Genomic DNA, 26,845 nt, shown 5'->3' with positions numbered 1-26,845 from the left:
TCTCTCCAATTTATCCACATCCTTCTTGTAGTGTGGGGCTCAAAACTGGACACAGTACTCCAAATGAGGCCTCACCAGTGCTGAGTAGAGGGGAATGATCACATCCCTCGATCTGCTGGAAATGCCCCTACTTATATAACTCAAAATGCCATTAGCCTTCTTGGCAACAAGGGCACACTGCTGACTCATATTCAGCTTTTCGAAATCACATGTGCTATGTAATGTGAATAGTGTTGTTCACCGTGAAAGAGTACACACATTGTTCTGTATTATGTATCTTTTTAAATACTTCTCTCCCTTCTGCAGCTGCACATTTTTCAAGCCTCTCTCCTCCGTCCCAAAGGGTATCTTAGATAAGGCGGCAAAAAAAACACACGAGAGATTAAATGTTCTCTGAAATCATGCAATTGACCCACAGTGAAAGAGTTCATTTGAATGAGTGGAAGGACACAGTATCACAGTACAGGAAAGCGGCCAACAAACGTGAGGAAAGAAGGGATGAATGTGAGGATGGAAGGGATGAACGTGAGGACAGGAGGGACGCTCGAGATGAGAGGTGGTGGCAGGAAGATCAGAGGAGGCATGATGCAACGCTGCAACTACTGTGGGATCAAATGGACATGCTCCGGCATCTGGTGGAGCTTCAGGAATGGCAGCAGGATCACAGAGTGCCGCTGCAGCCCCTGTGTAACTGCCCTCCCCCTCCCCATGTTCCATAGCCTCCTCACCCAGATGCCCAAGAACGTGTGTGTGTGTGGGGGGGATTTTGAACTTTTTAGTGGCATTTTCCTTCCCTCCTCCCCCCTCCCCAGGCTACCTTGTCAGTTTATATATTTATATAATCAATTAATAAAGAATACATGGTTTTTAAATGATAGTGACTTTATTTCCTTTGAAAGCAAGCTGTGATCGAAGGGGGGAGGGTGGGTGGCTTACAGGGAATGAGTCATCCAAGGGGGCAGGTTTTCATCAAGGAGAAACAAGCAGAACTGTCACACCATAGCCTGGCCAGTCATTAAACTGGCAGCGCTTCCTGGTGTGCTCTTCTAAATGCCTTGGTGTCTGGCTCTGCGTAATCGGCGGCCAGGCGATTTGCCTCAGCCTCCCACCCCGCCATAAACGTCTCCCCCTTACTCTCACAGAGATTGTGGAGCACACAGCAAGCAGCAATAACAATGGGGACATTGGTTTCGCTGAGGTCTGAGCGAGTCAGTAACGTGCGCCAGTGTCCCTTTAAATGTCCAAATGCACATTCTACCACCATTCTGCACTTGCTCAGCCTATAGTTGAACAGCTCCTGACTACTGTCCAGGCTGCCTTTGTATGGCTTCATGAGCCATGGCATTAAGGGGTAGGCTGGGTCCCCAAGGATAACAATAGGCATTTCAACATCCACAACAGTTATTTTCTGGTCTGGGAAGTAAATCCCTTGCTGCAGCCATTTAAACAGATTAGTGTTCCTGAAGACACGAGCGTCATGAAGCCTTCCCGGCCATCCCACATTGATGTTGGTGAAACATCCTTTGTGATCCACCAGTGCTTGCAGCACCATTGAAAAGTACACCTTGCGGTTTATGTACTGGCTGCCCTGGTGCTCCGGTTCCAAGATAGGGATAGGGGTTCCATCTATCGCCCAGCCACAGTTAGGGGAACCCCATTGCAGCAAAGCCATCCACTATGACCTGCACATTTCCCAGAGACATGACCTTTGGTAGCAGCAGCTCAGTGATTGCTTTGGCTACTTGCATCACAGCAGCCCCCACAGTAGATTTGCCTATCCAAATTGATTCCCGACTGACCAGTAACTGTCTGGCGTTGCAAGCTTCCACAGGGCTATCGCTACTCGCTTCTCAGCTGTGAGAGCTGCTCTCATTTTGGTGTCTTTGCTCTTCAGGGCAGGGGAAAGCAAGTCACAAAGTTCCATGAAAGTGGCCCTACGCATACGAAAGTTTCGCAGCCACTGGGAATCGTCCCACACCTGCAACACTATGTGGTCCCACCAGTCTGTGCTTGTTTCCCAGGCCCAGAATTGGCGTTCCATGGCATAAACCTGCCTTATTAACACCATGATCTCCAAAGCACCGGGGCCCGTGGTTTGAGAAAATTCTGTGTCCATGTCCTCATCACTCTCGTCGCAGTGCTGCCGCCTCCTTCTTACCTGGTTTTGCAGGTTCTGGTTTAGCATAAACTGCACGATAATGCACGAGGTGCTTACAATGTTCATGGCTGCTGCGTTGAGCTGAGCAAGCTCCATGCTTGCTGTGGTATGGCGTCTGCACAGGTAACCCAGGAAAAAAGGCATGAAACAGTTGTCTGCCTTTGCTTTCACAGGGGGTAGGGAGAGGGGGCCTGACGACACGTACCCAGAACAACCGGCGACAATGTTTTTTGCCCCATCAGGCATTGGGATCTCAACCCAGAATTCCAATGGGCGGGGGAGACTGCGGGAACTATGGGCTAGCTATGGGATAGCTACCCACAGTGCAACGCTCTGGAAGTCAACACTAGCCTCGGTTCTATGGACGCACACTGCCAAATTAACGTGCTTAGTATGGCCATATGCACTCGACTTTATAAAGGCTTTTCTCCAGTTTCATATTGGAGCTCTGAGCAATCATTCTGCTCTCTTACATACAGTGCAACTCCTCCACCTTTTCTGTCTCGCGTTTCCTTCCTGAACAGTTTATACCCATCCATGACAGTGCTCCAGTCCTGTGAGTTACCCCACCAAGTCTCTGTTATTCCAATCACATCATAGTTCCTTGACTGTGCCAGGACTTCCAGTTCTTCCTGCTTGTTTCCCAGGCTTCTTGCGTTCATGTACTGGCACCTAAGATAACTAGCTGATTGTCCTACTTTCTCTGTATGAATCTCAGGGCCTTCCCTGTTGCACTTTCCTCCTTGTTTTTCCTCCCGTGCTCTCTTGCCTTATAGTAATTTCACCTAGACAATATTTCCCTAGTTTAGTTATAAAAATGTAATGTGGGACAGTGTCGAAAACTTTACTTAAGTCCAGATAGTATTGTATTTACTACTCTTCCCGGTTGAGAAGGCCAATTACCAGGTCAAAGAAGAATATTAGATTGGTTCACATGATTTGTTCTTGACAAATTCATGGTGGCTATTTCTTATCACCTTATAATCCCCCAGGTTTAAACAAAATGATTGTTTAATAATTTCTTACAGTATCTTTCCAAATATGGATGTTATGGTCACCGGTCTATAATTCCCTGGGTCCTCCTTCTTCCCCTTTTACAAGACAGGTACTGTGTTTACTCATCTCCAGTCCTCTGGGACTGCACCGTCCTCTGTGAGTTCTTTAAAATAATTATTATGATTCAGATATTGCTTTGGCTAGTTCCTTAGGTATTGTATAGTGAATTTCATCAGACACTGCCAGCTTGAATACATCTATCTCATCTCAATATTCCTTAACATACTGTTGTTGTATGCAGTGTTGTTGTAGCTGTGTCAGTCCCAGGGTATTAGAGAGACAAGGTGGGTGAGGTAATATCTTTTATTTGACCAACTTTAGTTGGTGAGAAAGACAAACATTCGAGCTCCACAGAGCTCTTCTTTTCAGAGGGCTTGTCTACACCATGAAGCTTTTAGCGATAAGTCTGTGTCGACACAACCTTGTCACTAAAAGTCAGCGTGTGTAAATGCTGTTTGTCTGCACTTTTGCTAACAAAATACTTCCATCCCCATGAGTGATGTTAGCTTTGTCGTCAGGAGGGCCATGTTCACATTGTCACTTGTATCAGCAAAACTTTTGTCTTTCACGGGGCAGGGCTTTTTCAAGTACCCATGAAAGACAAAAGTTTTGTCAACATCTTTGCAGTGTACACATACTCCCAGAGTAGACATACCCTAAATAGGTAGAACAGATTGTTTAGCATAAGTAGTTAACACATATTTCAAGGGACCATTCACAGTGAAGTGACCTGTTGACATCTCTCATCCACAGGATGGGTGGGGGGGAGTAAAGCAGCTGGGAGGAGTTTGTTAGTAGGTCACAGATTGTTGTAATAAGCTATAAATCCAGTGTCTCTATTCAGTCTGTGATTTTTAGTGTCTAGCAAAATTATAAATTTAAGCTCTTAGGCTCATCTTTTGAAAGTGTTGTGCAGGTTTCCTTGAGGATGAGGACTGATAGGTCAGATATGGAGTGATTGCTTTGTGAAAAATGTTCACCCACACGTGACAGGGTGTTTTTGTCTTTTATCATTTTCCAGTGTGAGGTCATTTGACAGCATAGTGATCATCTGGTCTCACCAACATAGTTGTTATTGGGGCATTTAGTGCACTGTTTGAGGTACACAACATATTGTGATAGGCATGTGTAGGAGGACCCATGGATCCACCTTGTATTTAGGTGTGACACTCCACTCTGAGTACATTTCCCAGACCTGAAGAAGAGCTCTATATAAGCTTAAAAGCTTTTCTCTCTCACCAACAGAAGTTGGTCCAATAAAAGATGTTACCTCACCCACCTTGTCTATCTATTCCTTAACCTGTTCTTTTCCTATTCTAGTATGAAATCATTCTGTCTTGCTAATATTAGTTGTTTTTGTTAATATTTATTGAGAAAAGCATATAATCACAATCAACGTTTTCAGAGAAAAGTGAAGTAAAAAAGGCATTTAATATTTAGCTTTCTCTGTGTCATCTGTTATTTGCTCACCTTCCCCATTAAGTTATGGACCTACACTTTCCTTTATTGCTTTCTTACTTAATATATTTATAGAACCTCTTCTTATTACCTTTTATGTTGTTTGCAAGTTATACTACACTTATCCATTCAAACTTTTTCCTACATATTTGCGCTTTTATAATGCTTTTAAACTCATTAATAGCGATTTCTCCTTGTTTCCACTTTTTGTAGGATTTCGTTTTGATTTTCAGGTCCTTAAAGAGCTCCTGATACAGCCAAAATGGTCTCTTACTATTTTTCCTATCTTTCCTCCACACTGGGAGAGTTTGCTATTATGCCTTTAATATTGTTTCTTTTAAACTAAGTCTACACTACAAAGATAAGTCAACCTGTGTTAGGTCAACTTACAGCCATTGCATTATTTACTGCAATGGTTGATGTCCATACATACTACCCTCCTTGGGTCGGTGGTGCATGTCCTCACCAGGAGCGCTTCCACCGACCTAAGAAGGGTCGTGTGGGGAGCTTAGAGCTGGGTCTCTCAGCTTTGCTGGCAGCTCCCAGATGGGAGCCCAGCTGCCTCACAGGGGCTGCCTCTCCTCTCAGCTCCCCATTCCCCGCTGGCTTTTGTCCACAAAACTGTGTAGTGTAGTTGGGTTTAGAAACTGCCAGCTTTCCTGAATTCATGTTTCCCCAAGATTTCCTTCCCATGGAACCAAACTTATCAGTCTTCTGAGTTTGTTAAAGTCTTCTTTGTTGAAGTCCATTGTTTTTAGCCTACTGCTCTCACTCCTTCCTGTCCTCAGAATCATGAACTCTATCATTTCACAATCACGTGCGCCCAAGTTGCCTTCCACATTCAGATTCTTAACCAGTTTTTCCTTATTAGTTAGAATCAAACCAAAAATAACTGCCTCCTTAGGTACTTCCTCCACTTCCTGAAACAAAGAGTTATCCCCTACATATTCCGAGAACTTGTTGGACAGTTTGTGTCCTGCTATGTTATTTTCCAACAGATATCTGGGTAGTTAAAGTCCCTCATTTATCCTGCGCTTTGAATTCTTCTACTATTTATTCTAAAAATGCTTCATCCAGCTCCTCTTTTTGATTTGGTGGCCTGCAGTAGATCCTTACCATGACACTACCTCTGTTTATTTCCCCTTTTATCTTCATCCATATAGACTGTATAAACTGACAGTTATACAAAGAAATATTGTAACATTTAAAATATTCTCTTTTGCTTTTAATTCCCACAATAAATCAAATATTTTGCTGTCTAAACCAAGTATATAAAACATCTACAGAAAACATATGAATGATCCACAACTATTTTTATCTTAGGCCCTGATGTTGCCAGTGATGAACTGCCAAAATCTTAACAACCGGTTCCCTATAAAAAGTTCTGATTTAAAGAGGTGGAGCGGGGGAGGGGCCAGGGAGAGATCGTCATGGGGCCGGAGGCCTCTGCAGGGCCTGGGCCAATTGCCCCACTTGCCCCCTCCTCTGCCCCTCCCCTCTGCCCAGCCCTGGAGCTTGCAGCAGCCCCCGCACACACACACCTTGCTGGGCCATTCAAAAAGTGGCAGCAGGACGACTCCAGAGCTCAGCTGAGCTGCCCAGCTGGTGCCGGCGGCTGGCCACGCTGCAGCTGGGGGGAAGCGGGGGAAGGACCGGGGAGCCTCAGCCTCCCCAGCTGGGAATCCTGGGAGCAACAGGATGGTCCGGCCCACAGACCAGAGTTCTTTGCCCACCCTCTGGCCCTTTAACAACCGGTTCTCCATGGAGGTCTAATTTTAGCAACCAGTTCTTGAGAACCTGTGGGAACCTGCTCCAGCTCACCACTGGATGTTGCATGTAATAAGCTTACATAGATCCCTGTGGACGGAGGAACAGTCCCATTCACTTCAATGTTAGAACCACAGCTCTAGGATTCAGAGGCTACATTTCCACTGTGCTGCCAGTGTGTGTCACCCTCACTCCATTCACCGCTCATCTCTCTGTTGGAAATGCTGATGCAACAGATCTGCTAAAGAACCCTGGGTTCAGACTGGGGTGCTATTGTTTTGAAGAGTGAGGCCAGAAGTCAGGAACTTCTAAGTTCATCTCCCAGTTCAGTCACTGACTAGACATTTAAAGGCATCTCTGTGCCTCAGGTTGTTCACAAGTAACTTGTTACCTCAAAGGGTTGTTGGGAAACTTGCAACTCTTGAGCCTAGTGGAGTCATGGACACTCTGCCATTAGCATCAGTTGGAGTAGGGGCATGTTTTAATTGCTTACTTAACATTTAATTGCTAAGTAGTATTCAGTAATGCAATGACATCAGGGCTGGATTTGCTGGATCATAGGCCAGGAAGCAGTGCTACAAACATCAGTCAAGCCAGACATACCCCTCCCACTGGAGATCCCCCTTTCCATCCTTATTATCCCAAATTTTGATCTCTCCCTAACAGAGGGGCCAATCTACCTGCCGTCCCATGGCAACCAGACACCCATCTTCTGCCTCTCTTCCCTCACTTAAACTGTGGTCCTGTGCTAGCATTGGTTGCTGGTGGCTGGGCTGACACAGTGGTGAAGGTGCTTGTCACTATTTTTGGTAAGGTCTCCAGTACATCCATCTCTTGCAATGTGTTGCCCCTAAGCAGGGGCAGCTCTAGGAATTGCGCCGCCCCAAGCAGGGCGGCATGCCGCGGGGGGTGCTCTGGCGGTCGCCAGTCCCGCGGCTCCGGTGGACCTCCTGCAGATGTGCCTGCGGATGGTCCGCTGGTCCCGCAGCTTCGGTGGAGCATCCGCAGGCATGCCTGCGGGAGGTCCACCGGAGCCGCCCGCCGCCCTCCCGCGGCACTCTGCCCCAAGCACGCGCTTGGCTTGCTGGGGTCTGGAGTCAGCCCTGCCCCTAAAAGGAGTTATTGGGGAATATTACTGGGGCTTGGAGTGCCTTGGATTAGCCAGAGGGAAAGAGGGCAGCAGCGTTTTCCTGTTCTGTCATGAGTGTGTGTGTGAGAGAGAAGGATAATTTCAAACAGCTTTACAGGGAAAGGTCCAGGAACAGGGGAGGTGGACAGGAAGCTTTGTTAGCTGGATGGTGAAATTCTATAACCTGACCAAACCTGGAGGGTTTGGCAGAGCCCGCTGGTGGGTGAGGTTTGGGTAGGAAGGTCTGGGTGGCAAGAACAGTGACAGAGGTAGAGAAATAATGTGATTTGTGCTTGAGCAGTGCGAGGGAGGGAAGAGGAGAGACAGAGAGAGAAGACTGGGGAAAAGGGAGGAGTGGAATAGAAGGGAGTGTCAAAGAGAAGGAGAGAGTGAGGTATATAAAGGGCCAGGAAAAGAGCATCACAAATTGTGGCTCAAAATGGGGAGAGAGGGAACGTGTGAAAGGAGAATTCGAATATTGGTGTCAAATGTCTGAAGAGTAGCATATCTGGCCTTAGAGAGACGATGCATCCGGCTCTGCGATCAGTGAGTTTGCAGGGCAGGAAGATGCCGGAGCGACTGTGGCTGCTTCTCACCCTCCTGACCCTCCCGCACTGTAAGGGGAGAACTGAGCGATATTTCGCATTGCCATTTACCTGCCTTCTCTCTTTCGGACTCCCTTCCTCTTTCTTTCTCTGTTCATCTCTGTGTCTCATTCACAGACGGGCGCTCTCAGACTCTCCACCAGACCCCCCGATTCATTTCTCTGCCCCCCGGCTCCTCTGTCCAGCTCCACTGCTACCTGCAGGGATACAGTTCAACCCCCTGGATGTACTGGTACCGGCAGCCTCCCCAGGGAGGAGCCCTGCACATGCTCTTTCTCTCCAGAGCCCAGGATTTGATTGACGACAGTTTGGAGAAACACTTTAAAGGTGCCCGACCGACCCAGCAGAACTTCATGCTGAGCACAGACAGCCTCTTCCCCAACCACACGGGGCTCTATTACTGCGCCTGGAGCCGCACACTGAGCCAAGTGGGTGCAGCCCCTGGACAAAAACTTCCCCTCCCCCTGTCGCTGTGAGGAGCTGAGCTGAGATCAGGTTTCACCCACTAGCTCAGTCCCCTGCCCTGTCCCCTCCCGCAGACACTGTGAGTCACAGCCCCAGCTTCTCCCTCCTTCCCTTGAGGGGGGAACATCTGCGTCATGTTTCATCACAGCTATTAGCGATGGAGGAGATGTCTGAGGCCACAACTGAGCCAACCCCTTTCCAACCACTGCAGGATTATTCCCTGTGATGTATTCACCAGCCTAGGTATAAATGGACATTAGTTTGCTCCCTCCAGGGGAACTATTGCCTCCCTAACACACACCTCGCCCTCAGGGAAAAGTTCCCATTTCTACAGACAAAATGGTCCCCTTTGCTCAGGTTCTACAACCTTTTGATCAGAGATGGAGTGGAGATTAGATTTCAGCTTGATATTAGGGAATCATGAAAGAAACCTCAGAAAGAGAGAGAGAGAGAGCATATGAAATGGGTTAAACTGCCCCAGGTCATGCAGTGCGTCAATGACAGCATTAGGGGATGGAACCCAGGAGTCCTGACTCTCAGTCCACTGGCCTTCCCACCAGAATCGACCACTTTTCCTATTGAAGTGATCTATTAGACATAGGAATTATCTCTCTGATAAATGTGCTGGAGATTGGGAAAGGAGCTATATTGATGAAAACCAAATTTTGCCTTGGATTAAACAGCTGCATGTCCTGTTGAAGATGTTTTATGCCAGCTGATGGTATAGTTGAATTTGGCCTGTCTGTCTGCATCTGTATTTGTCAGTGGATGCTCTCTGTGCAGGAACAGTTATACATTCTGGCCAGTGGAACTCTCTTCAGATGGGCTGATATTTGGAGAATAACAGACTTTGACCAAATCTTGCAATTGTCCATGTGATTCTGGCCTCCTGGTGGACTCCCTCTTCCTGCTTTGTTGTCTTGCATTAAAACTGTACAGGTAACAAAACATGTTTGAGGGATGTGAGGGGTTAAACAACTTCTAAAAATAAACTCGATGTTTAGAAATATCAAAGAAGATGAGAAGTACCAATGTCCCAGAATTTTCCCTCACACCCACAGTCTCAGGATAGTTCCTGCCCACAGCTCCACAGATACACATGCTGGTATGCCCCTGAGGATGAGGCATTCTTCCTAGACACCAAATCAGATGATCAGTTGAATCCTGCACACCAATGTGAGAGATTCCCTAACAGTTAAGCATCGGGGCTCAATCCTATAATGTGCCATGTGCCCTGAAGTCCATGAGAGTTTAGGGCATTCAGTACCCTGCAAGAGCGAGACCATAACTCTGTTTATACTCTGCAAAATTGGGATGGCTGCGGATGCAGTGAAATGGCAGTTACACAGCTTCCTGCACTAAGGACTGAAAGGGGAGGTTTCAGGCTTCAGTCAGAGAAACTTTTCAGACGACTTAAAGGGGAACATGTATTCAGTCCCAGCACTGCTCTGGTTTCTTGTTTCATGTGAGTAAAACAATTTTTGTCACTTATATTTTCATTTAGGATATAAATTTATATATAATATATATGTATGTGTGTACTGATGTATGTACTGTATGTATATAGCATGTAAGACATCATATGTATAGACATGATATATTGGGTTGGCTCTTTGCATTAATAGAATTGTTCCATTTTTCACATTCTGGAGGAGAATTTCAAAAGCACCCTTAGTGTGATTTGTAAATAAATCATCTATCTATCTATCTATCTATCTATCTATCTATCTATCTATCTAATTTGTTGGTTTATAACATATTAGCATAGTTAATGTTAAGTATTTGCAAAGTCTGTATTATTTTATTAATTAAAATATAATTATAATGATTCATGATTATAATATTTCCATATCAGGATTATAATAGATACATTTCTATTTCATTTTATATCCCTAAATGCTTTACAAACCTACAATATATTAATAAAATATATTTGAATATAATATGTCCCCTTGCTTTCAAGTAGGCTTCAAAAAGACAAAGGAGTTATTTACAAGTTCACCCACAGCTTAGTCCTGCAAAGTGCTGAGAACTCTGGCTGTGATCCTGCACAGCATTTAAGCAATTTGTGTCCTTTTTTTACTTTATATAGGAAAGGAAGATTCTAAACTGGCTACACCCATTAAATGCTAAAACTATTACATTGCTGTTCGTTTTTTTAACCAAGTTAAGCTAAACTGACAGAATATTTTTATTCCCAAATAAGACTGCCCACCTAAAATGACTAAAAGTATGACATACAAAGGATGTAGTTAATTTGGTTGAAGTTTGTGTGAAGAACAGCTCTAAGCAACCATAAATTCATTATAATTAACCATCAATCATCAATAATATTCACCAATAATTAATTCATCAACTTTTCTGCACTTCATTTTCTACTATTGCATGAATCGTTGGGGGGAGGGGTGTTGCATTCAGTGAATTTTATTCTTTCTGATAGTAGTTCCTGGTTTCCCTGTTGAATTGTAGGCACACACTCTGCAACCATTGTCCAGAGCCCCCAGTCAATGGTGGAACAGCTGGGGAGGCAGGTTTCCCTAGAATGTTCTTTGGAAGGGACATCTAACCCCAACATCTACTGGTATAGGCAGCTCCCTGCTGGACAGATCCACATGCTCGCCTACTCAGTAAGCCTTGGTCAAGTAGATAATACTGGACTGAGCAGCCACTTCAATGCAAGCAGACCCAAAGACGAGGAGTTCCTCTTGAGCATCAACGGCCTCTTAGCAGATGACACAGGAGTGTATTACTGTGCTTGGAGCCGCACACTGAGCCAAGTGTGTGCAGCACCTGGACAAAAACTCCCCCTCCTCCCCAGGCACGGGCCATATGCTGCATGTAAAGAGAAGGGATAGCAAAGCTGGCTGTGAACACAGTTTCAGGATGACTAGCTATGGTTGAAATCACAGCATGGAAGCAACATCAGCCATGTGCTGATTGGTCAGTGAGCTTTTCAGAAGAGAGTCTCTTGGCAAGGGGGTATCCGCAGCAGATTCCTCTGAGATCAGGGAGGGAGAGAATTATTTTGGTAGTGGAAGGAATGGAGTAGGCTGATGGAACTAAGAAAAGATTAATTACAGGCAGGATAGGAAGAAAAAAAATTATAACAGTATGATTTGTTGCTACATTTCTTGAGTTATTAGAGTGGACAAAGACCTGGAGAATAGGCTGTATGGTTTCTGTTCTCAAACTAATACTATTCCATTCACAGGCCACTATCACAGTCACAGAGTTACAATAATTATGGTAGTATGAAGGAGACAAGAGTAAAATGAATTTGCTTTAGTGTGATGAAGGAGGCTGCCTGGTTACATCCCTCCAGGTTTTGCCTGTGTTGCAATTTTATATCTACTGGACTACATCTCCTCCCATTGTCTGCATCTCCCTCTGCTTTCGGTCTCTCCAGGTTACTGTACTTAGGTTTTGTCCTCCTGGCTGCTTGCTGACAGGCTGCTTTTAGTGTCTTACACAAATTTGATCACAGCTGAGTTGACATCAAGGAAAATCCCAAGAACTAAAGACACAAAGCAGCAGCAGAGAGGGTGTGTATACTATTATTTTTTAGAGTGTGATTGGTCAGAAAAACGTTCATATGCTAAATGGCCCTAAACTGAGCCACAACTAGCAAGAAGTTTGCTTGAAAGGTGATGTCTCTGTGTAAAATCCCTCTCCATCCACTAGGTGGTGCTCCTTCATTACCTGAGGGAAATCAGAGCTGTTGCATCTGAAGTAGTACTGGCCGAAGAACAACAATTCTGTTCTGCCACAACTTTTGAGCTTTCAAAATTCATTTTCATTTTGTATTGGAATGAAAACAAAATGTTCAAATTTTTCTGCAAGCGGAATTGTGTCAAAATGCCCATTTTCAGGTTGAAAAGGAACAGTTTTCAATGTGTCTCTCTCTCTCTCTAGGTATATCTAGACCAGGGGTCTCAAACTCAAATGACCCCGAGGGCCGCATGAGGACTAGTGCATTGGCCCGAGGGCCGCATCACTGACACGCCCCCTTGCTGCCCCTGGCCCCACCCCCAATCCACCCCTTCCATGAGGCCCCGCCCCTGCCCTGTCTCTTCTCCACCTCCTCCCCTAAGCGCGCGCAGTTTTAATAAATATATACACTCAGTAATGGACCTCACTCAAAGGACAAAACACGCACTTAGATTTACTGCCTAAGGCTCTGGGAGGGAGTTTGGGTGGGGGAGGGGGTCTGGATGCAGGCTCTGTGCTCGATGCAGGCTCCAGGCTGCGGCAGGGGGTGGGGGTGCAGGCTTTGGGACGGAGTTTGGGGATAGGAGGGAGTGCAGGGGTGAGGGCTGTGGGGCTGAGGGTGAGGGGTACATGATGCAGGAGGGGGCTCAGGGCTAGGGAAGAGGGTTGGGCTGTGGGGTGAGGGCTGTGGATGAGGGGTTCATGATGCGAGGGGACTCAGGGCTAGGGAAGAGGTTTGGAGTGTGGGGTGAGGGCTGTGGATGAGGGGTTCATGATGTGGGGGCGCTCAGGGCTGGGGCAGAGGATTAGGGTGCGGGGGGATGAGGGGTTCATGATGTGGGGGCGCTCAGGGCTGGGGCAGAGGATTAGGGTGCGGGGGGAATGAGGACTCTGGCTGGGGCTGAGGGTTTGGGGTTGGAGAGGCTCAGGGTAAGGGCAGCCTGCCTTGCCAGTACTGGCGGAGGGCAGGCACTAGGACCCTGTGGCAGCAGACAGCAAATCTGCTGGGAGCCCTCCGGGCAGCAGGCAGGGGAGAGGCGCGCTGCGTTCTGTCAGGCAGGGACGCAACACAACGCGGCGGAGGGGGGGAACACGCGGAGGGGGGGTGGCAGGCGGGGGCTGGGACCTGCTCCAGGCAGGGTCGCGGCGGCGGGGGGAGACCTGCGGTGGCCGGGGCCGATCCAGGCAGTACCGGGGGGGGGCGGGAAGAGACCCAGCTCCAACTATTGCTGGAGCAGGGCGCCCAGCCCTGAATATTGCTGGGGCCCGGGCCCCACACAAGTATATAACCTGCCGCCCATGCCCCCCGGCCCGGCCCAGCCCCGGCGGGTCTCGCTTCCCTTCCCCCCCCCCCCCCCAGCCCGGCCCCGGCGGGTCCCGCTTCCCTTCCCCCGGCCTGGCCCCGGCGGGTCCCGCTTCCCTCCCCGGCCCGGCGGGTCTCGCTTCCCTTCCCCCCCCCCAGCCCGGCCCCGGCGGGTCCCGCTTCCCTTCCCCCGGCGGGTCCCGCTTTCCCCCCACCTTACCCGAGCGCGTCTCCGGCGAGGCCTGAGCTCCGTCCCGCTCAGAGCCGCGTGGTGAGGGGGCGGGGCTGTGAGCTCCACGCCGAGCGCAGCGCTCAGCCCAGAGCTCCCAGCCCCGCCCCCTCCCCACGCGGCTCGGATCGGGGCGGGGCTCAGGCGCTCGGACGGAGACTCGGCGCTCTATGCGCCGAGGCTCCAGGAGAGGGGCGGAGGCGGGAGCCTCCGCTTTTCTCTTGGGGGCCCCTGCGGAGCTCCCCTGGGGAGCTCCGCGGGCCGCAGGGAAGAGCTCCGCGGGCCGCATGCGGCCCGCGGGCCGCATGTTTGAGACCCCTGATCTAGACTGAAGTCATGGGGTGTAACTGTAGCTTGAGTTGTATGGCAAATTGCCAGCACTACTATGATGGGCCTAGCGCTTTCTCTTCTTGTGTGGGGGGATGTTCAGGGCGCCGTTTCTTGCCCCTGAACTGGGATATTAACTGCCCCACAAGTGTCCTAGAGGAGGGGAGTGGAGAGGGAGGGACCTAGGCCCGCCCTGAGCCCAAGGGCCCTAGGGATAGCGGTAAACCACTTGAACTAGCAGTTCCCTCCCCTGGGCTACTTCCCTCTCCTGCCCTTCAGCTTGTGGAGGCTTCCTGCTCTCCCTCTGCACAAGCCAGGTGTCCCTTTACCTAGGGCCTTGGTCTTCTTAGCCCACCGCAGCACTTCTCCAAACTTTCCTCTGCTTTCTCTTCAAACTGTTCTCTGCTCCAACACCGACCCACTCTGCTTCAACTCCTTCCTCTGTCTGATTGAAGCAGGGTTTTTTTTATCAGTTGACTGGCTTCAGGTGCTCTAATTAGCTTCAGGTGCTTTAATTAATCTATAGCAAACTTTCTTCTCTCTACAGGGAATAAGGTTCCTTTCTAACCCTCTCCTGCTGCCCTCTGGCCATGCTGTATCATAGCTGACATACCTGAACTAACTTTAATCTAGTTATAATATTCCTCTCTGGTGTTATCCGAACCGGTGATCTACTAGGTCACTCCAATCCTCGACTTTGGGAGCCAGCCTTACTCTGCTCTGCTGTGAGAACCCCCACTCCTGGGCTGTTGACACACAGTCTCTGGCGTGAAAGCTTCTCCCAGCTAATTGCAACTGAATGACACTAGCCAATATCTCCGGTCCCAGACACAATCCTAGGAACCTCCATCTTGCAGAGTCCATTTATGCCCACTGGACGCAGCAAGTTTATATGAGTTTATCAATTTAACAAAGAAATTGTTATGTACCAGGCTTGTTATTTCAAGGAGAGTCACAGACATGCTTCATACCAAACGCACTGCTTCGGGTAGAATAAACAAACAGATTTATTAACTATAAAGATAGATTTTAGGTGATTATAAGTTAGAGCACAACAAGTCAGATTTGGTCAAATGAAATAAAAGCAAAACACATTCTAAGTTAATCTTAACACTTTCAGTGCCTTACAAACTTAAAAAAAGAGAAAGGAGGGGAGGGATAGCTCAGTGGTTTGAGCACAGGCCTGTTAAACCCAGTGTTGTGAGTTCAATCCTTGAGGGGGCCATTTAGGGAACTGGGGTAAAATCTGTCTGGGGATTGGTCCTGCTTTGAGTAGGGGGTTGGACTAGATGACCTTCTGAGGTCCCTTCCAACCCTAATCTTTTGATTCTGATTCTCATGGTACCTTAGCAACTAAGAAATTTATTTGAGCATAAGCTTTTATGGGTTAAAACCCACTTCATCAGATGCATGGAGTGAAAAATACAGTAAGCAGAATATATATTAAAGCACATGAAAAGAAAACACTCTGAAACATATAAACTTAGATGCTTCTCACCACAGACTGTCTGGTTGCTCTTCATCCAGGCTCTCCCCTTTGATCAGTGCTTTGGTCACTTGGTGTGGTGTCTGTAGATGTAGGTAGAAGAGAGAGAGAGAGAGCATGGCAAATGTCTCCCCTTTTTATCATGTCCTTTTTTCATGTCCTTGGCTTCCCCCGCCCCCTTCAGAGTCAGTGAGCTGCATTAAATGAAGGCGAAGGGGAGCTCCCTTTTATGGACCCAGCCAGCCATTTAGTTGTAAAATCCCTCTTAGTAGCTGTCTTCTACTTGCTTTAAATGTAAAGGGTTAAAAAATCTGACTGAATGCATAGGTAAAAGGAAGTGGAAGTGAGTGGGCACCTGGCCAAAGGAGCAATGGGAAGGCTAGAACTTTTTAAAATTGAAACAAGAGTCCCCTTTGGTCTGTCTGTGTTGTTCTCCCAGAGAGAAGGGTCAGAGCAGCTATGCTGTAACAGCTGGGGCCAGGTATGAAAAATCTTCTAAATTATACCTAGAAACTACTCACTTGAAACCGCTAGATATATAAGTGGATCAGGAAATGTCTAGGAAGACGACTAGGTTTATTTCTTTATGGCTTGTGGATTCCTCTGTGCTAATCCCAAATGCTTTTGTTTTGCTTGTAACCTTTAAGCTGGACCACAAGAAGGTGATTCTTGAGGCTTAACTTTTGTAAGTGGGATTTTTTAAATTTAGTAATAGCCTGAGTTTTCAAATGTATTTCTTTCTTTTTATTTTTAATAAAATTTATCTTTTTAAAGAAGAGGATTGGATTGTGTGTCCTAAGAGGTTTGTGCACACGTTGTTAATTTGCTGGTGACATCAGCTGATTTCCTTTATTTTACACCAAAAAGAATGACAATATTCAGGTTATTCCCAGTCCCAAAGGACCAGTCACTTACCCCAGAGCAACTGCACGTTAGATCTTACATCAAAGATAACACTTTCAGCCAATCTTGTAATACATTAAATAAAGATTTATTAACTAAGAAAAAGAAATAACAAAGTTATTTACAAGGTTAAAGCAAGTAAACATATGCATGCAAATGAGTAACAGTCTTAAGTTCCAAAACATGGTAGAAGCTTCCATAATAAGCAAGCTATATTTGTCCTTTAGGACTAACCCAGGCTAAGCAACTGGGAATCACTAGCTTATGCTTACATATCATACCCTCTCAAAGTCCAAGCAGCATAGAGACCCAGGGCATGTCTACACTACAAAATTAAGTTGACTTAAGTTAGGTCTACCTACAGTGATCACTGTAATTAAATTGGCTCTTCATATCCATACTATGCTCCTTCTATCGGTGGTGTATGTCCTCACCATGAGCCCTTGCATTGGCATAAATGGGAGATTATGGGGCACTGACAGCTGGAACTCTGCCACCCTGGGGCTGATAACTGGGGCCCTGCCACCCTGGGCTGTCAGACCAGGTGGTGGGGTTCCAGCTGTCAGCCTGGGGCTGCTGACAGCTCAAGTTGTCAGCCCCAGGGTGGCTGGGCTCTGGCTGTGAGCCAAAGGTGGTGGGGCTTTAGCTTTCAGCCTAGGGTGATGGTGCTCTGGCTGTCAGCCCCACACAGTGGTGCTCAGGCTGTCAAAAGCAGCAACAAGCAATGTATGCAATGCAGTGTCTACACAGACCAGGGCCAGATTAAGACTTTTAAAGTCCCTAAGCACTGAAAAGATTATGGTGCCCCGCCATATGTAATTCAAAATAAAAACAATACTGTATGTAAAATAAAATTTTATTTTTCGAAATGACACAAAATTTACATGTATGCTGAAATTAAAATAGCTTCTTTCTAGATTTTCTGATTGCAAAATTCTGGATAAGTTCATCAAAGCTGACTCGACATATCATGTCCACTTCCATACACAATAGGGAAAGTGAATCAAGTCTGTCCTGACACATTGTTGTTCTCTGAAGGTTTTTTATTCTTTTCAGCTGAGAAAAAGAGCATTCTGCAGAGCAGTTAGTAATCATCAATGTTAGAAAAATATGTAGTGCGATATCTACATTTGGAAATACATATTGTATTTTGTATATTGAAATGTCTTTCAATATTGTGTCATGAAGATCAATGTGACTGAATTTCATTTTTCCTGTTTCATTAAATTTTGTGCGTATATAATAGTGGAACTGCCATTCTTCTCCACAGAGATTCATGTTCAAGCCAACAGGGTATGAGTCAACTAGCTTTTGCGAACCTTGTGAATATTGTTCATCAGATAAGTCCATATGGTTTAGAAAAGAAAATCTACTTGATACTTCTTTGTACACTTCACCTCTCCTCTTCATATGAGCTTCAAGTGTATCAATTATAGCATAGTAGGTGGATATGCAAAATTTGTCTCTAGGATTTAATGCTGTTTCTGTTGCACTGCTATAATTTGCTTGTTTTTTCCTGATTCACTTGCGAGACTGAGCTTCTTTGTAATTAGTATCAGGCAAGATATCTTTTGATATGTCTTCAAATCTTTCAAAATCATTCCTCAAAGTGTGTAAGGGGTCTGCTAATGATTGACAGAGATCTGCACATGTTTTCAAATCCAGTTCTTTTTCTTGGAGAGCTTGACTTGTGTGGTAAAAGTGTTGTAAAATTTCATTCCACATGGTCAACATGAATACAAACTCTAGTTCTTACATCTTGTTTGCAATGTTTTCTGCCTCTCGTATAGTTTCTCCCTTTTGTGATTGGTCTTCAGCTACACTTTCTAATGCATCCACAATCTTTGATTAGAACTCCAGAATTGCACTTGTTGCCACTGCATGTGCCTCCCAGCGAGTATTAGAAAGAGATTTCAACACATGGTCATTGCCCAAATATGTTTTAAGAACTGCCCATTGGCGTGTTGAGGCAGACAAAAATGTATAAAGTAACTGTACTGTTGAGAAAAACCTTACTGCCACCAGACAACAATCAACAGCGCTGCGGCCAACAAGATTGAGACAGTGTGCAGCACACGGTATGAATATGGCATATTTGTTCTGTTCTAAAAGCTTCTTCTGCATTCCTTGATAACACCCTGACATGTTGGCAGCGTTGTCATAAGATTGACCTCTGCACTTTGAGAAATCTATTTTGCAAACTTGGCACAGATAATGCAGTACTTGATTTGCCATTTCTTCACCAGTATGGCTTTTCAAATTGAAGAATGTTATAAATCATTCAACTGGTTTTCCATCTGTGGGAGACACATATCTTAGTAGAATACTCAATTGATCAATATGTGAAAGATCAGGTGTAGAGTCGACAGATAAACGGAAGTACCCAGCAGTACTTATTTCATACACAATAGCTGAATGAACTTTGTCACTCATTAGACCCATTGTCTTGGGTAAGTATGATGGGTTACCTTTGCCAGCATTCCTACATTTTGAGATATGGACTGCTAAAAATGGGTCATACTGAGCCACAAGCTCCAACAATCCCAAGAAATTTCCATTCTGCAATGATCCAAATGTGTCATTTGATCCCCGGAAAGGCAGACCATGTTCAGCTAATGTTTGAATAACAGCTATAACACGCTGCAAGACATGTTGCCAGTATTCACATTCCCCTTTAATTTGTTCTTCCAATTTGTGTCAATCCAAAATCCCTGTCTTCGATTTAAATATGTCAACAATGAATCTCTGTGAGTAGTGCTATTTTCATGTTGTTCAATTAAAACAGTATTCCGCCAATCACTAAATCCATCTACAGCAAACTGGGATGTTGAAGGTTTATATGCAAAAAGTTTGCAAACAAAACAGTACACAGACCCTGTTGATGGTGAATACAGTAGCCATTCTCAAGTGTATTTCTCACCATTCGCTTTCATGCCAAAAAATATTTTTTGTGGCCAATATCTTGTTTGTTTGCCATTGGTAAAAGCCCGATGTGATTTCTCAAATGGCCCAGTGTGGTGTTGACAGTCATTTGGTCCACGATCTATCCAGTAAGCTACATCATTGGTACTGAAATCAACCCACATACCAGGATCTTTTCTCCTATTGTTTACAGCATGAGCAGGTTCAGTCTCTGACACATCCGCACTTTCTAGAACAATGTCTGTTTTACCACCAGGAGTAGGATGATCAGTTACAGTCTCTGACATATCCACATGTTCCGGAATGGTGTTTGTTTCACCAATAGAAGAAGGGTCAGACTCTGAAACACCTACAGGTTTTGGAACTATGTCTGTGCTACTGCGAGACGATGCTGCTTCTGATGGATTCACTTTGAAAAATGATGTCAGCTTTGGAAGATTTTGGAAAATTTCACTAGTTTTTTGTTTCTTTTCTTCCGCCAGTTTACATTTCTGTGCTTCACTCAGTTGGTTACATTTCATCCAGCCCTTTGTCTCAGTTATCTGAACTTAAACAAAAAACAAATTACACAACGTACACTATTTTTATGTATATATACACACACCTGTACCCCGATATAACGTGGTCCTCGGGAGACAAAAAAATCTCACCATGTTATAGGTGAGACCACGTTATATCGAACTTGCTTTGCCCCCCTTCATTCCTTGTTCCCTGACTGCCCCCTCCAGAGACCTCTGTCTCTAATCACGCCCAGGACCCCACCCCCTATCCAACCCCCCTGCTCCCTGTCCCCTGACTGCTCCGACCCCTATCCACACACCCCGCCCCCTGACAGACACTCACCGGCAGCAGCAGGAAGCGGAGCAACGTGGCCACAGCCTGCTCCACTCTGCTAGCTCCCAGCCACAGCGCTCTGCTTCCCACTGCCAGTGAGTGCGGGGAGGTTGGGGAAAGGATGCCCCCCATACTCACCTGCAGTGGGAAGTGGAGCGCCGCAGCTGGGAGCTGGCAGAGTAGAGCGGGCTGGGGGTGAGCTGCTCCGCTTCCTGCTGCCGGTGAGAGTGGGGAGGTTGGGGAAAGGATGCCCTCGGCACTCACCTGCGGCGGGAAATGGAGCAGCCCAGTCCCAGCCTGCTCTACTCTGCCACCGCCCAGCTGTGGTGCTCTGCTTCCCACCGCCAATGAGTGTGGGGAGGTTGAGGAAAGGATGCCCCCCCATACTCACTGGAGGTGGGAAGCGGAAGTGGAGCCTGCTCCACTTTCCTTGCCCCGGCCCCAGCCATGTTGCTGAAGGGGGGGTGTTGGGGAAAGGTCCTGCACTCACCTGCGGCAGGAAGCTGAGCGCCGTGGCTGGGAGCTGGCAGAGTGGAGCGGGCTGGGGCCAGGCTGCTCCACTTCCGCCGCTGCTGGTGAATGCGGGGGGCGGGGGGATCCTTTCCCCCAATCCCCCTCCCCTGAGCGACATGGCTGGGGCCCAGGGCTTGGGAAGTGGAGCGGGCTGCTCCCGGCCCTTCGCTAATCCCCCAGGCCACATTGGGACTGTGGGGGCCTCCAAAATTGGTCCCCCACAGCTTCTGCCTCCAAGACCCTGGCGGGGGGGAGAAGCCCCTGACCACCCCCGAGACCCTCTGCCTCTTATCCAACCCCTTGGCCCCAGCCCGGCACCCTTAACACCCTGCTCAGAGCTGCGTGTCAGAGCTTTACCACGTTGTATGCGAACCCGTGTTATATCAGGTCATGTTATATCGGGGTAGAGGTGTATAATATATATAAGAAAGAAAAAAATGAATCAAGTACTGTGACAAAGTTCCTCCTCTACCTTAGTGGGTCCTGCGCTCATTGGCAGATTTGCTCACCTCAGTGATCTTCCCTACAGTCTGGGTCAACTCCTCCTGTGTCTGATCAGGAGTTGGGAGGTTTGGGGGGAACCCGGGCCCGCCCTCTACTCCGGGTTCCAGCCCAGGGCCCTGTGGATTGCAGCTGTCTATAGTGCCTCCTGTAACAGCTGCATGACAGCTACAACTCCCTGGGCTACTTCCCCATGGCCTCCTCCAAACACCTTCTTTACAGGGGCGGCTCTAGGCACCAGCAAAGCAAGCACCTGCTTGGGGCAGCCCATTAGCAGGGGCGGCATGGGAGCTGAGAACCAACAGGGCGCTCTGGGAGCTGTAGTTCCTTGGTTAGCTCCCTGCCTGTAGAGCCAGCCCTGGAGCAGGGAAAGAACCACATTTCCCAGCATTCCCTTGGCCACTACCAACTGGAAAGGAAAGAGGGGGGCCTCATGCGGCAGCGTGCTGTGAGTGCTGTGAATGGTAGGGAGACCATATTTTAACATTAAAAAACCAGGACACTCCAGGGGGAGGGAAGCCCCCCCTGCCACCATCCACTCCCTCCGACTGCCCCCCACAGAAACCCCAACCCATCCAACCCCCCCCCGCTCCCTGTCCCCTGATCACCCCCTCCCGGGACCCCTGCTCCAACTACCCCTTGGGATCCCACCCCCTATCTAAGCCTCCCTTCTCCTTGTCCCCAACTGCCCCCTCCTGAGACCCCCACAACTTCCCACCAGGACCCCACCCCCTACCTGTCCCCTGACAAACCCCTGGGACTCCCATGCCTATCCAACTGCTGCCTGTCCCCTGACTGCCCCCCCGAACCTTCACCCCATCCAAACCCCCCTGCTCCCTGTCCCTTGACTCCCCCCCTGGACCCCCCTACCCCTTCTCCAACCCCCACAGCCCCCTTACCATGCCACTCAGACCAGCGTGTCTGGCTCCGCGCAGCGCCAGACACGCTGCTGCTCACATGCTGCCATGCTCCCTTGCGGAGCCCACAGCCCCCCCGCACACACACACCCAGCACCTGCCTTCCAGATTTGAACACCTCAAAATTCAGGAGTGCTCAAGCTCCGTTTGGGCAGCTGTTACTTCATTTCTCCCAAATCAAATATACTGATCCACTGTAACTTGCTGTAGAAAAAGTAGGATAAAATTGAGCAAGAAATGCTTTCCAGTGGTTATTAGGACTGGAATTGCTATTTTCAACAGCCATTGCCTTTTTAGTTTGTTTGTTTGTTTGTTTAAAAGGAAGACAGTGATATTGCACTGGCAAATTCCCCATAGAAACAGAGTGGAACAAAAGAATAATAAAGGCACCTCAACTTTTCCTCATTTATGCAGGAGAGTCTTATAATATGCATCCAGATATCCTCCAATCACACAAGCTGAAAATTGTTCCACTTTACTGCAGCTCTGTAACCATATGGGAACCAATCCTGTCTGTGTTTTGTGCACATCCAAAATTCCTGCTGAATGACCCGCCCTGGGAGTGAGTTACCAGTGACCCAGGGCTGCGGTGGAAGGAGGGTGCAGGTGGGGGCGGGAAGAGCCCAGGGCTGGGGCAGCAGGAGGTGTGGGGGAGGGGAATGGGGGAGCCCAGGGCTGGGGTGGCAGCGGGGTGGGGGGAGGGCACTGGTGGGGGGGGGGCAAGGGGAAAGCCCAGCGCAGGGGGTGTGGGTGGGGGGGGGAGAGCCCAGGGCTGGGACGGGGGGCAGCCAACATTTTTTTTGCTTGGGGCAGCAAAAAACCTAGAGCTGGCCCTGCTTCTTTATCCTCACCACAGGACCTTCCTCCTGGTGTCTGATAATGCTTGTACTCCTTAGTCCTCCAGCAGCTCTCCCTCTCCCTCTCAGCTCCTTGCACCTCTTGCTCCCAGCTCCTCACATGCACTTCCTCTCCTCTGGCTCCCTCTCCTGACTGGAGTGAGCTCCTTTTTAAACCTAGGTGCCTTGATTAGCCTGCCTTGATTGGCTGCAGGTGTTCTAATCAGCCTGTCTGCCTTAATTGGTTCTAGCAGGTTCTTGATTACTCTAGTGCAACCCCTGCTCTGGTCACTCAGGGAACAGAAAACTACTCATCCAGTGACCAGTATATTTGCCCTCTACCAGACTCCTGTAACCCACAGGTTTGGGTCTGTCACAGTACATATAACTCAGAAGAATATATCAATAATAAAACATAAATGTATTGCAGTACATGACAGGTTCTGATTTCCTTGCATTATTTCGATCTACGTTCGATCCCCTGGTTTAGGTAGGGATAAGTAACAAAAAGAGAACAGAGAAATGGGAAAGAGTGTGGAGTGTAGTGAAGTGTGGAAGTCTAACAAAGTTCTGATTTTTCCCATGATGACTACTTCGATGCTTTTTTTGAAATATCAACTATCAATTTTAAAAAAAAAAAAATCTCATTTTTTTGGTGCCCCCTGCTTTGCTGGTGCCCTAAGCACATGCTTTGTCAGCCTATTGGGTAATCCAGCCCTGACACAGACACTGTATCAACCTAACTACATCGATCTAAGTGTTACACCTCTCACAGAGGTGGAGTTGTTAGGTTGGCATAGCAGGCAAGTTAAACTGGTAGAAGGAAAATTATAGTGTAGACGTTTACACAGTTAGATCAACATAAGTTGATGGACCTTTGGTCTGACCCAGTACGGCCGTTCTTATGTTCTTATAAGTTGCCTTATATTGACCTAAATCTGTAGTGTACACCAGGACCACGTTTCTTTCTGTCAGGGATTTTTACTCCCTTCTCCCAGAGTTCAAGCAAGTGGGACAAGTTCTCGGTGCGTGTCTCCTTTTCATGGGTTTATGGGGAGCAGTCAACAAAGTTTTTGTCCTCTGATGTTCCATAATGGTTTGTCTGGTGTCTATGGGCATTCTTTCATTGATCAGGAGATGATACTTCCTGTGGCAAACTAGTAGTTCACACTTGGTAATGTTTCTCTCCTGACTGTACAGATTCACAGTTTCAGAGCAAACACTTGTACAATTACAGAGCAAACACTTAAATATTACCTTATAACATGTGATACAGATATCATAAGTGAGATTAATGCATGCAGCAATTAACAAGCATTTCATAGAGTCTAAACAATAAACACATTTTTATAAATCTAATACCTATTTTAATAATACTACCACATGAGTGAGCCAGACTGCTTTCCAGCTATTCATTTGTAAATGTTCAATTGAGGCCTAGGGGGTCTTGGAATGAACTGGCACCTAGTCTTCCTGGCATCATAAGCTCTGTGTACTGTTCTTTATTGACTTTGACTTTGATCTGCACATGCCTTTCTGCCTCAGGTCTCTTTACTTGTGATATTTTGGATTCCCTGTCATGTCCATAGTCTGAGAGCACTGTCTACCCTCCATAAGCTTCATTCTGGACTGGGTGACTTCTGTGGCTTGGCAAATTCTAATTGCCTTATCAAGGCTTAATTCTGGGTCTCCCAGTAGTCTGTTTCTGTGTTTTTTTGTTCTGGATTCCAGTCACATTCTGGTCTTTTATCAGAGACTCAGCTAGGCCCCTGAAATTGCAAGATTGGCTCTTCAGCCTAAGATCAGTCACAGACTCTTCACTTTCTTGTTGTACCGTTAGGTTAACAACATCACTCTTATATGTCTCATTTTTACTTAGAATGCAGCACTATTCAGATTTCTGTTTAACAGTGCCATAGTTACCTTTCTCTGCCTGAGTTAATCAAAAACTATTAAACACATCAAATGCACCCAAATCAAGTAATGTCAACAAATAAGACCACCTTCTGAGGGTATGTCTACACTACAAGAGTAGTTCGATTTAACTTAGGTCGAATTTGTGGATTCGACCTTACGAAGTCGAATTTGTGTATCCACACTAAGGACACTAATTCGACTTTGTGAGTCCACACTAACGGGGCCAGCGTCGACATTGGAAGCGGTGCATTCTGGGCAGCTATCCCACAGTTCCCGCAGTCCCCGCTTCCCATTGGAATGCTGGGTAGAGCCCCCAATGCCTGCTGGGGGAAAAATGTGTCGAGGGTGGTTTTGGGTAACTGTCGTCATTCAACCGTCACTCCCGCCCTCCCTCCCTGAAAGCGCCGGCGGGAAATCTGTTTGCGCACTTTTCTGGTCAGTGACAGCGCGGACGCCACAGCACTGCGAGCATGGAGCCCGCTGCGATCATCGCTGCACTTATGGCTGTTGTCAACTCCTTGCACCTTATCGTCCACCTCTTCCACAGTCAGCTGCTGAGAAATCGAGCGAGGAGGCTCCGGCAGCGCGGTGAGGACATGAAGTGTCAGAGTGGCATAGACCTCTCACAAAGCACGGGACCCCGCGCCGCGGAGATCATGGTGGCAATGGGTCACGTTCATGCTATGGGACGGCGATTCTGGGCCCGGGAAACAAGCACGGACTGGTGGGACCGCATAGTGCTGCAGGTCTGGGATGAATCACAGTGGCTGCGAAACTTCAGGATGCGTAAGGGCACTTTCCTTGAACTGTGTGACTTGCTGGCCCCTGCCCTGAAGCGCCAGGACACCCGGATGCGAGCAGCCCTGAGTGTGCAGAAGCGAGTGGCCATAGCCCTCTGGAAACTTGCAACGCCAGACAGCTACCGGTCAGTAGCGAACCACTTTGGCGTGGGCAAATCTACCGTGGGGGTTGCTGTGATGCAAGTAGCCCACGCAATCGTTGACCTACTGCTGTCAAAGGTAGTAACCCTGGGAAATATCCAGGTCGTCATAGATGACTTCACCGTGATGGGATTCCCAAACTGCGGTGGGGCTATAGATGGGACTCACATCCCTATCCTGGGACCGGCCCACCAGGCCAGCCAGTATATTAACCGAAAGGGCTACTTTTCAATGGTGCTGCAAGCACTGGTGGACCATAGGGGACGTTTTACCAACATCTACGTCGGGTGGCCGGGCAAGGTTCATGACGTGCGTGTTTTCAGGAACTCTTGTCTGTTTAGACGCCTGCAGGAAGGTAGTTTCTTCCCGGACCACAAAATAACTGTTGGGGATGTGGAGATGCCTACAGTGATCCTCGGGGACCCAGCCTACCCGCTAATGCCCTGGCTCATGAAGCCCTATACAGGCGCCCTGGACAGTGACAAGGAGCTCTTCAACTACCGACTGAGCAAGTGCAGAATGGTGGTGGAGTGTGCTTTCGGACGTCTCAAGGGGAGATGGAGGAGCTTACTGACTCGCTCAGATCTCAGCGAAACCAATATCCCCATTGTTATTGCAGCTTGCTGTGTGCTCCACAATCTCTGTGAGAGCAAGGGGGAGACCTTTATGGTGGGATGGGAGGTTGAGGCAAATCGCCTGGCTGCTGATTACGCTCAGCAAGACATCCGTGTGATTAGAAGAGCCCAGCGGGAAGCGCTGTGCATCCGGGAGGCTTTGAAAGCTAGGTTCCTCAGAGAGCAGGGTAACCTATGACTGTCCAGTCTCTTTACAGAGAAGCTGAACCTGCCCCTGTTTCAGTTACTATTGACT

General features: G+C 47.6%; 1 gene segment (V, D, J or C); it reads left to right on the top strand.

Annotated features, from left to right (window-relative positions):
- The first annotated feature begins 8,068 nt into the window (after positions 1-8,068).
- On the top strand, positions 8,069-8,649 carry LOC123350108. The segment is given in 2 exon segments: positions 8,069-8,184; positions 8,291-8,649. Coding segments are annotated over 2 exon segments (450 nt in total).
- Positions 8,650-26,845: the final 18,196 nt, after the last annotated feature.

Source organism: Mauremys mutica, chromosome 1, assembly GCF_020497125.1.
Source record: "Mauremys mutica isolate MM-2020 ecotype Southern chromosome 1, ASM2049712v1, whole genome shotgun sequence".
In the NCBI taxonomy this organism is placed as follows: domain Eukaryota; kingdom Metazoa; phylum Chordata; order Testudines; family Geoemydidae; genus Mauremys; species Mauremys mutica.
The sequence above is the reverse complement of the archived record's forward strand: the minus strand, read 5'-3'. Positions and strand labels throughout refer to the sequence as shown.